The sequence below is a fragment of the Xiphias gladius genome, chromosome 21, assembly GCF_016859285.1.
Source record: "Xiphias gladius isolate SHS-SW01 ecotype Sanya breed wild chromosome 21, ASM1685928v1, whole genome shotgun sequence".
Taxonomy (NCBI): domain Eukaryota; kingdom Metazoa; phylum Chordata; class Actinopteri; order Istiophoriformes; family Xiphiidae; genus Xiphias; species Xiphias gladius.
Genome location: NC_053420.1, coordinates 14,051,986 through 14,063,984, shown reverse-complemented (window position 1 = coordinate 14,063,984; position 11,999 = coordinate 14,051,986). Strand labels below are relative to the sequence as shown.

General features: G+C 40.4%; 1 protein-coding gene across 1 annotated transcript; it reads right to left on the bottom strand.

Annotated features, from left to right (window-relative positions):
* Positions 1–55: 55 nt before the first annotated feature.
* Positions 56–9,105, bottom strand: LOC120807446 (alpha-1,3-galactosyltransferase 2-like). Its single transcript, XM_040159499.1, has 6 exons — positions 8,474–9,105; positions 6,494–6,587; positions 6,260–6,349; positions 5,673–5,768; positions 2,301–2,438; positions 56–2,127 (listed from the first exon to the last, which is right to left on the bottom strand). The coding sequence occupies exons 2-6, from the start codon at positions 6,496–6,498 to the stop codon at positions 1,443–1,445; spliced, it is 1,014 nt and encodes a 337-aa protein (XP_040015433.1). The 5' UTR covers positions 6,499–6,587; positions 8,474–9,105; the 3' UTR covers positions 56–1,442.
* Between the last annotated feature and the right edge of the window lie 2,894 nt (positions 9,106–11,999).

The following is an 11,999-nucleotide window of genomic DNA, read 5'->3' as shown; positions in this document are numbered from 1 at the left end:
TGTCAGTAAATTAAATTAAATAAATTAAATTAAATTAAATTAAATAACAGACGAATTTCCTTTTGCTCTGCAAAGTTCATTTTCAGTTGAATCGTTAAGTTTACTCTCTGCACAACAATCTCTCAACCTGGACCTCCCCAGATTTGTGACAATTTAGCAACAGTTCTCACAATCTGCATGTTACAGCTACTTGTCAGTGATAGTTTCACACTTTATCTGCATTTCAAAATATCATGCATACTCAATATTTTAAAAATGTACAAGAATTGAAAAAAAGTAGATCTTAGATATATTCTTACATGTTTGCAATACTGTCACTCCACAACAAAAGCGACTTCATTATTATGATTATTGTTAATTAAACAGATTCTCTGAAGTGCAACCAGGGCAAGTTGAAACTTGTTGCACAAAGCAAAAGAAACTTTCAGCAATGCCTTTTGATGAGGGCACACCCACTGCTGCAGGGTCACCTGACTTCAACAACAATGATGGGCAGACATTTCAAAGTGTATGTTGAGAAAAACGAACAGGTACTCTCCTTAGCAGAAAAGCAGTCCGTGCGGTTGCAAACGTGTCTCAACCTGCCACAAATGCAGCTTAAGAGAATAGCAACCGTACAACAGCTTAAAAAGTAAGGTTACAGCTAGAAAATGTCGCATTTGCAGTCAAAATGATCAGCATTGTCAACATCAGAAATTGATTTTAAGATCTCCTGAGTGAGCAAGTGCTGTTTAGAACTGAATTACAAATTGAAAAACGCCTTCCAAACCATCATCTTCACAAACAAACGCATACAACGGTATAAAACTCTGCATCTTTGAGAATTAAAAGAAGCCAGTGTCTTGACTACAGTTATGAAATGAAGAGTCAGAAGTAATCAGAAAAATCTGATACCGACACAGACTTAAATCTAACTTGAATCAACTGATACAGGTAGTCAGACATTTCAAAAATAAATACAGAATCACTGATGAAACGCAGCAAAAACACATTTTTACAAAATACAAATGAACAGATCACCAAAATATCCCATACTAGATTCTGGTCGCAACTAAACTTTATCATTGTTACATTCTAAAAATAATTTATCTTTAGATATAAAAATAAGGCAAAGAGCAAAAAACTACATTGCTTTGATAACACTTGATAATTTTCAAACACATTTAAATATGTTTAGCTATGCAAATTTTGTGTTTAATTACATACATGCTGCATATACACTTAAAGTGAAGCAAAGGCCACATTTGCATAGATTTACCTGAGCCCTAAAAAAAAAGGGCAGGCAGCCAATGACAGCTTGTCAATCCGACACCTGCAGCTGTGCAAATTCGTCCAAAGAGCAGCAGAGCCACAAAGTATGAAGAGCTGATAGAAAAAGGTTTGTCGGATAAGTTTTCACCCTGTTAATGTGCATGAATTTGCATTTTAATAATCCAAACACTCTAGTTTGTGCGTAGTTTATCATATTGTTTTGGTGCCCACACTAGTCGGGAGACTTGTATGTCGCTCTTGTAGCTGATACTGTTGTCCCAGCAGTACTCAGGGGAGAGCACCCTGCTTGGTTTGTGAAGCCACAGGTACTTGTTTAGATGACTCTCATCATGCCACAAAGCCTCCACGTTATTCCGTTTATCCTCCATGATGCTCTGGTAGCAGGCCTCGGTCAACGCTTTTACACTCTTCCACGAGCCTCCAAAGACAGCAGCGTGGTAGTAGAAGTCCCCAGTCTCCATGTACGCTTTGGAGTTTGGGTTGTGGTCATAGGTATACAGCCTCTTTGGAAGGCGGTAGTAGTAGGCGTGCAGCAGAGCCACAGAATCACCCAGAGCCTCTGAGCCAAATCTCCCAGTAAACACCTGATCCACATCGAAGCAGAAGACGTGCGTGCAGTGATGGCGAATATCCGACTCTATGACACTGGATATAGTCTTCATTCGCATCATAGAGATGTCCTGCCACCTGGAGTGCCTCTCCACTTTGATCACCTTGAGGCTTCGCTGAGGACCAAGCTTGATGTCTGGCACCATTTCTGGCATGTTTGTAAATACATAATATGTCACAGGCAAACCCAACATAAAGTGTTGCTCTGATGAGGTCAGGAAGGTATGGAGGTAGGCATCAAGGTACCTTTGATGGAAGGAGACAACAGCAGTTTCAGGCTTTATTTGATTATCCTTACAGTTACCACGGTTGCAGTAAATGCGCTAAATAAAATGGTAGTTGGTAGAGCAGATTGTAGGGGGTGTCAGGTGTGACAACAGTTTAGCAAAAACAGTCACAGTACTGATGTGAAAACAAACCTGCCTACAGCAAATACAGTTAGCGCCACAGAGGATCCTTCCTTTTTGTGCATCTGGTCATAAAGATCATGGTCAAACATCCCCTCCCAGATGATGGGAGCTTTCCAATATGTGCACGTTTGCACGTCATGTCTGGACCTGAAACAGATGAAGACCGCGTTTGAACCACTGCTATCAGACTCAGCAAATGACTTCCAAGAATTTTATAGTGGTTGTGCTGTCTTTTGAAGAATCGGTAGTAAATAGGTCACGTGCTTCTTTGTCTTTGGCACTGTCATGATAACAAATAACAGAGGGATTTCAAAAACGTGTTTCCACAAGAAGGTAATTTCTGTGGGATTGCCGATTCTCTCATTTGACTTTTACAGTTTTTTCAGATGGCTATACACATTTCTCTACACTGAATTCACTACCTCAAAACTCTTTACAAAACATGCACCTCAGCACAGCAGCTACTGCAACCAAAGCACTTCCGGCAAATCTCAGGATCAGCTCTTATACCACAACAGGGACAACACTTGTCTCCCGACAAGAAAACTTTGTCTCTCATAAAGTTCTCTTTATGACTGCTGGCTGACTATGTGAACAGCTCCGAAATGCCCTTAATCAATGGTAAAAATGCCCCATTTCTCCCGTAAGATGAAACTGTGCTCTATATTTTCCATAATTCACCATAGTAATGTAACAAGTAACCTGGAACACAGGGACCTAACAACGGGGAGCATTACAATACGTTTTGCTATTGTCTTTGAAGTCTCTTTCGATGTATGTCTTGATTTATATATTTATTTACTTACTTTTGCATTACAACAACTAGAATGACAGGGCTTTACTACACTGATTGTGCAATATTAGTAATTCCAACAATTCAATACAAAACAAACACGTATATATTCATAATACATACATGTATAGGATAGCTACAAATATATTTACTGTATATAGTAGTGCTAAATCAACTCTGTCCACGTAAGAATGAAATGAGGCACACTGAGCTTTGGTGGTGAGAAAACTATTCATGAATGGTCACTGAATGCATTTTGTGTCAAAGCAGTGAACAGTGATCCAAAGTGCAGTCCATGCTGAAAAAGTGAACTCAAGACTGTCCTCGGTATATTTTCCATAATTTACCGTGGCAAAGTAACAAGATTTATCATGGTCACCGAGCCCCCAGTAGAGCGCTGAATGTGTTTGTTTTATCACCCAAAGCCAAGGTGAGATTACCTGTTTATTATGCTTAGAGAGAAAAAGTGTACGCTTTTGTACCAGGTCTAGGGCACTGCTGTTGCATGTGTTTGTAATGAGTGTTTAATCTTTCAACATGACAGAAGTGGTTGCAGCATTTTGACAATATTAATGTAACACAAGATCATTTCCTTGTCTGGTTTCCTCTTTTTGCTTTTTCTCCATTTAGAATTTGCTTATGTGTGAAGCCATCTGTAATCCTTGTCTGGAATAAAGCATGCGCATTCTCAGCCTTCAGTGTACTATGACGTACATTTCACTCTACACTTCTTAAGATGGTCTAATATTTACGAAGGTTTCATTTCTCTCAACATTTAGCCTCTTTACACTGGCTCCCAGTATGTCATAGAATTGATTTAAGTATCTTACTGATGAATTTTAAGGCTCCTCATGGCCTCGCTCCTTGCTGTATTTCTGTGCTCTTAGTACAGTGGGAGCCGGTACATAGTTTGAGATCCTCGGGCAGAGGTTTTTTTTTTTTTATTTGTTCCAGAGGTCCAGCTGAAAGATTGGGGGGGGGATTAGATGATTGAGAGTCAGGGCCTCGAGGCCCTGGATGACCTGCCCCCCAAGCATGAAATTTTTGGCTAAGTCAAAAAAACACGTAACAGAGAGCTGTTCCTAACTTTACGGGAGTTTTTTATTTTCTTTGATTTTTTTTCCTCTTTTATTTTAAAATTTCTCTTGTATAATCTTACACTGAGCTGGCATAATGTAGTTTTAAAGTCTAAGGATTTTATCTTGTGTCTGTTTTAATTTTCTGCCCTATGAGAAGCACTTCGTAACGTGGGTTTTTGAAAAGTTCTCTACAAATAAAAGATTATTATTATTGTTAAGAAACTGTGACAATCAATATATTTCTTCAGATTGTGTTTTCCAGCACACTGCATCAGCCACATGCAAATCTATCTTTTAAGATTGACACTGACAACTGTTTTCAGTAACAATTAACCCGATTGTTTTCAAGGTTTAGTCAACTTGCTTGTTTTCTTAAGCAACAACGCGAAACTTAAAAATATCCAGTTTCTTACAGAATAATCGATAGAAAAACAAAACAAACTAGAAAATGTTTGGCATTTTTGCCGAATAAATTCCTTAAAAATAATGAGTCCATTATCAAAATAGTTGCTGATTATTTTTCTGTCGATCGATAGATAAATTAAATGCACCAATCGTTTAAACTCTACTAAATCTATTATCTCTGAAGCAAGGAAAACGCAGCTCGCAGGAGCCAACGTTAGCCCTCATTTGGCAGCTCAACTTACGTCCTAATCGTCGACAAAAATGGTAACGTTAATGTTAAACGAGTAGCGTATTCCCAGAGCCCCAACGTCAGGCGCCATGGAAATAACGTTAACTACTAACGGTACGTCCAGATTGCGGTGGCTAGCGTGCGCTAAATGAAACCAGCTAAACCCCACCAGGCAAACCTGACCTCTGGTGATATGGTTTTCCTGACGCTACTGTACGAGATTCTCCAGCCTTCACTCTCCTCGGGTCCGCTGCTTTACAAAACAGAGTGGACACACGGAAAGCCTGCAACAGCAAAGCGATTCGACTGGTTTATCAAAATAGCCATTTCTCTTTATTATTTGTCACTTCATCGTAACCTCGTTTGTCCCTGTCGGGATCCTGTAGGAATGACGACTCAGTTTTTTTTTCCCCACTGATCTGATTGGTCAGCGGTCGGGCTGTTGACAGGTGTTGACCCGATCCTCTGGAAGTTGACTTGCCCCGGAGCAGGTTAGCCCCGGCCCATAGGGCACCGCGGTGATCCCGGTTAAAATGGAGCCGCTTTATGCTGCAGGCGTCAGCTTTCGGGTTTGACTTCATCAAAAGGAAGGAAATACCCCAGGCTACAAGTTTTGTGGTTTGTTTTGCTGTCGTTTCGACTTGACTGGCTCGATCAAACAGCAGCTTCTCAAAATGTCAAACCAATACTTCTATGTAGGTGATGGAAAAAAAACCAATCTAAAATCAAACTGGAAGTGTCAGAGACTTGAAAGCAAAAGAAGAAATTCTTGGTACTCATGGTTGAACCAATGAGTTAACAGTGGCACCCGTATCTTCTGATTGTATGCAGCCTAAACAGAAAATCTTAAAAAAAAAAAAAAAAACAGGTCTTACCGGAGGTTAAGACTTGCATCCACACTGTTGTCCAGAGTCAGCATCCTTCCACTTTCCAAAGGGCATCTGTCCATGGGTAGGAGGCCTACTAAAATTCTAGTAAAAAACAAAAACAAAACAAAACAAAAAATACAAACAAATTATAATAATGAAATATTTGTAATTAGGGTTATTAATGGATCTACACTCAGTTGCCAGTTCATTAGGTAGATCAAGCCAAAACTAATGCAGTCTGTTAATGCAGTCCTTTAATGAAACTTATCTTCAAAAAAGGTGCTGTTGAACTGGGGTGCACTATACAGAGAGGTGTTGGTTATTTAGCCTTGTTGATATAAATGGAGTGGGAGGGCATGTCAGTATTAGGTAATATATGTCAACAGCACCACAAACTGCAGCCTCCAAAATGACCATACACGTGAATCAGCACCTCTCTGAAACAGTTTCAACACAATCTGAACATTATAACAGTCATGAAGGCAGGATTTATGACAGGACTGTGTATTAGACTGCATTAAGTTTTTGGCTTGGTGTACCTAATAAACTGAAGTGTCTCCTAAACTTAAATACAGGTTTGTTTTGGTACTCGCCTCAAAGATGGAGAAGTGAAGTACAGAACACACAGCAAAATAGGGAAGCAAAGCACACATCTCGAGACATTCTTCATCTTCTGAACAAATCTGCAGAAACACGGTCAAGGCAGTCAGATTAAACAGTAAACACACAATCTTCATTCAGAAAGTTATGCAAGACCAAATGCTTCTGGGCATGTAAAGCTGTCAATAGTGTAGATCATAAATTTGTTTTTAAAAGCAGTAAGATACCCCATTCTTGAAAAACGCAGGCGTCCAACTGCAGTAGACTGGACCCTTGCCAAATAGAGTGAAGGCAGCCGTAGAGTCACTGATAAAATGCGAACTGAGAAAAAGAGGGTGCGTGTGTTACAACTGTTCAAAATCATTCTGTATACAAGCTCACCAGTTCAGATTCACACACGTGTAATTAGGGATAGGCTATCCTTGTCATTATTAGATATTTTTGATGCAGTAACTTTGATACCAAAATTACACTTTTTTCCCCCCTAAATTAAACATGTTTTTCTACAAAACACCTAACACACTTTGCAAAAACACGTAACACAAATTATGCTCAAATTATTTAATACATTGCGCAGTAAGTTTATCAGAGCATCACAACATTGTTTATGTTCATCACTGAATTTTAATGAAGCTGTCAAACAGTAACTAATTCAAATCAAGATTTGCAATACTGCTCATGAGGGTAATGATGTTAAAAGAAGAAATGCATGCACAAACATTTTACAGTCATACAGTGATCTGTGCTAATACGTGGTTTCTGTATTCTTAATTCTGAGTATGTGACATAGAGTTCTGAATATCACTCAAACTCACCCAGTTTTGCACAGTGAAACTGTTGTGAGAAATGTGTGAAAGCAAAAATCAAAGAATCAAATGATCAAAGAATGAATCTGCAAGAGTAGAAATATGACCAAGTATTTGATGCAAACCTCCGGTGTTTTGACAGTTAGGTCTGTAACAGGAAGTGTTTATGTGCAAGACGCAGCACTAGGTTTAAGAATGTAATCTGTGTGCCTTTTCTCAAAAACAATTTTTCCCCCCCTCATCAATCTACAAGCAATATCCCATAATGACGAAGCAAAAACAGAATTTTAGAAAGTTTTGAATTTTTTTTTAAACAAAAAGGACAAACTGAAATATCACATTGACGTAAGTATTCAGACTCTTTAGTATGACAATTTAAATTTAGCTCGGGTGCCTCCCATTTCTCTGGATTATTTTTGAGATGTTTCTACAGTTTCTCCCATGGCCACAGAGCAGATCTCTGGATCTCAGCCAGAATGACCATCGGGTTCTTGTTCACCTCTCCTACTAAGGCCCTTCTCCCCTGATAGCTCAGTTTGGCTGGGCTGAGATTCAGAGATTCTCCTCTGTGGCCATGGGAGAAACTGTAGAAACATCTCAAAAATTCCGTTTTTGCTTTTCATTATGGGGTGTTGAGCGCAGATTGATGAGGGGAAAAAAAAAATTGAATTTAAACAATTTTAGCATCAGGCTGCAACACAACAAAATGTGAAAAAAAAGTGAAGGGGTCTGATGACTTTCTGAATCCACTGAATAACATGCGATATTAATGCTTCTTCACTACACTTCACGTTTGTCTTTTGCATAGTAGATTTGCATCATTTAATCATTAATCATATCAAACAGGCCATAGATGCAAAATTAGAAAACTTGCATGCAACATGTGTTGTGCTTATCTCTTGTATCTCACATCTTGTATCTTGAATGTTGGTAAACTTGAAGAATAAAACCTTCTTTTTAAAAATGTTTTCTTTTGTTTTCCTTTTTTTTGGGGGGGGGGTTATTGCTGGTGGTGTCGCACGTAGGCTGATGTTAATATGTTTAAGCTCTATAGTGAATCTCTGGCGGCGTGAGCAGACGGATCAGGTTTAACACACGAGACGTGACCCTGTGTTAACACGAGGTGACTCGATAAAAATGCCTGTTAAACTGCGCGTCTCCGGTGAGTCGCACATGTTGCGTCAATGACCTTCTCGTTCTCTTTTGACCGAATCGCCTCATGAATTCCTCGCAGCGTTTGCTTGAACAGCCCGTGAAATCACACACGTTCAGCATTAAGTGACGCGAAAAGATATTGTCCATTAAACAAACTGTGTACAGCCAAAAACAAAAAACAAACAAACAAACAAACAAACAAAAAAAAAACCCCTGCCATCTAAAATAAATGTGTTGATGACCTACCTGTGAGTCGCTGTCAACAGGATAAATCCGTGACTCGTCCAGAAATAATCGCAGGTCAATAAATTAACCTGGATTTTGTGTAAGGTGCATACAGTGATTGTCTGCGTTGAGACGCCGAGGAATCGTCCGGCCCCCTCTTAAGGAAACCTCGGTGCGAAGGGAGTGGCTCTTCCCTCTGTGTTTCAAGTTTCCTGGTAAAACGCGCATGGTTCCCACTATTTGCTTCAGCTGGCCGCTGATGGGTGTTTTGGTGTGCCTGCGCCACACGTATGCCAGTGACTGTTATCATCACACTACTCGCTGCTGCTGTCACTTGTTTCTTGTTTTGTTTTTTTGTTCGTCTTTTTGGGGGGCGTTCCCTCGCAGAAAGTCCCTGTGACCGTTTAGAATCCGCTCTAACTTAATAAAGGGCTACCCGACGCAAACGCAGCAGTGCCAGGAAAAAGAAACAAAACGCCGCAACAAGACTTAGGGGGGGAAAGGAAAAAGAAAAGTAAGAGTAGCTGCTGGGTCAACTTCAGTCACAAATGGCTCCAAGAGAAAAAGAAATGAAAATGATTTTACGCACTAGCCCGGCAGTGCGCACGCACGACGGATGACTGACAAAGCCAGAACAGCCCCAGGTGTTAGATGAGTGTAAATATGTACCTGTAAAAGACAGAAGCACACCAGTGCGCAGGCCTACGAACTGTCACGTATCTGCATTTCCCCCTGCGATGGGAACCAGTCAGTGGATGAAAACGACAGCTAAAGGCACAGAGCTTACAAAGTGAAGCTACTACACACGTTACTACTACTACTACTGCTAATAATAATGATAAAAACACACCAACACAACACAAAAACAGGGGCTTGTTGCTCTGTCATTAGTTTAGCCCCTAGTTTAAGGTTAGGATTAGGTGTTTTCTGGGTCAAGATCACATAAGCGCCACTGCTGTGCCCTCAGAAAATGTAATTTAAACTGCCCCTCTGGCCTAGTCTGAACCAGCTGCTGTTTCCTCTGTCATTAGTTTAGAAATCACCTGAACTCTTTTAGGGGTCGCTATTTGTGAGGTTTAACTAAAACCTGCTGCAGCCCCGGTCTATGTGTAAATCAGTTTTGTGAGCTAATACTCTATAGGCCTATTTGACAGACTGATTTGAAAGGAAACACAGAGGCAAATGTGCTGCGATTTAGGTCTGGTTTTGGTGTACACAGATAGTTAATTTAAACCTTGGTTTATTTGACTTTTAACAGCCTCAGTGTGTTTTCAAGCGGCAGGTGCGGCGCGGCACAATCGTTTTTGCTCCTTGTCCTGTAATTGTTTTGATTGTAGCTACATAGAGATGGCAGTGTCACTGTCAGTTGGAAGAGGGTCAGCCTATCCACGTGAACTAGCTCTGACCAGTTGACAAAACCTGCTGAGGCCTGTTCCAACATGCAGGTTTGCAGAAACTATATAGCTGTGCTGACTGAAATTCTCCTATCTTATTTAAGATGACACATCTCTGTTTTGTCTCACACACTTATAGCGATAACTCAGGTCCTAAGAAAGAGTGAAGAAGTAAATTGGCGGATGTGTGGTCAAGAAAAAAAACGCAAAGTTTGTTTATGACTTTGTAGAACAAACAGCAGCTTAAACCTGAGTAAATTTTTGATTTTCATTGCTCGGGTGGCCAGATACACTTCTCCAGTGAGATGCCCACAGTGGTGGAAAGTAACTAAGTACAATTACTTTAGTTTGTGTATTTCTGTATTCTTCTATTTTATATTTAGACCTACAACTGCATTTCAGAGAGAGATTTTTCTACTTTTATCTCCACTACATTTATTTAAGAGCTAGAGTTAACTTTTTCAGATTAAGATCTCTCATAAAAACATATTTAACAAGTTTATACAGTGCAATTCATTGTTAAATATTAAACACGTGGTTCCCAACCTTTTCAGCTTGAGACAAAAAAGCAGTGTTTAGTTGGGGTTTCTAGTCACATTTCAGACGTCAGTTAGTTGTTAGCAGTTCCACCTAAAAGAGATTTCCCCTGATAACTTCTCAGATGGTTTAATTTAAATAATTGTTTGAGGCAGAAGAGGTCAAATCATCCAAAATTTCACAAACTAGCAAAGATTAGAGAAAGGTCCAAAAAAATGAATATAAATTTGTGTAGCAGAACTTTGTTTTTCTTTTTTCCTGCTCCATGAATCATCTCACAGCCTCTCAGATTTATCTGTTGACCATTTGAAAAGGCCCACCCCCTAGGTTGGAAACCACTAGATTGAACTATCCAACAATCAAGGGAGGGCATTGTTTACTGGCCCCAAGAGAGGGATGACTGTGGGAGCAGTCGGCCAATATCAACAAAAGAAACAGAGAATTCTGTCTGCATGAGCTCAGGCTGTATTCCTAAGAAGCTGGAAGGCTCGAGGGGTTTGGGCAGAAGGAGCCAAAGAAAGCAGCTCAGAAGAAGCAAATGCACAAATTATTATTAGTATACTAATAATAAATAATTGATAAACAAGTAAGTCTGAGATTCGAGCCCAGTGACATTAATGACTAGTACATGGGAGCTGCTTAAACACCCATAGCCCATTCTAAACCCAGGCCAGGATAAGAACAGACAAGAATAATCAGCAGCACAATTCTCCAATGAACTTATGGGGAGCTGACACATTCGAGACCACGCAGAGGCTGCTATTTTGGTAACCGACATCAGCTTCGGGGCAAAAGAAACCCTGCACAGCAGCTGGGACAATGGTGCTGGGACCAGAAATGAATCATCAGCAGTAATATAAAAACAGCCATCAGAGTGTCCCTGAATTGTGCTCATGACATATGGATAGAGTCAGTTATTTTTGCCCTGGCCTTCTTCAATGCACCAGCGATTGCCTTGCACCTGGGGCATGATGAGGACACTTAAGAAGCACGACAGGGCTTAGGGTACCTGAACCAACCTGAGAAGGATAATCATGCTGTATGATCTATCCCAGATTTGTCCTGGGAGTCCAGATGATGGAAGGAGAAGTGGTTCTGCCTATGCCATTCCAGCTACTAAATGAGCCAGACAAAAGCAGTTATCGATTGCAAGGTTCCAACAACCAGAGGGTGAGGCCCTCAAAACCTTACCGAAGGTCTCTGGTGCGTGCCAACATTGCACAATCTCCAACAGGGCCTATTACACTGGTTTCCCCAAGAAGCTCAGATTCTCCATACACAGGCAAGAGCTCGTTCTGGACCCGCCTGACTGGACTAATCCCAAGTTCACTTGGTGTAAGCCTCAGCAGTGGAGTGATTTGTGCGACACCTGGAAGCAGCCTATGGTCAGATTCCTCCACAAACATCTCCAAGAAGGCTTTGAGTAGCAAGCACACTTCAATGTCCCGAGCCTCATACCCCTGACCCAGAGATGACATGTGAACGCAACATCATCACCTTTTAAGTTGATATGGTGAACTTGTTAGCAAGTAGTTGCTTATGTGCACATCCAACAGGTTTAGGGCAACATTATAATTCATTTGGAGTAGCGTGTTGTCCATTATTGACTCTCCTTT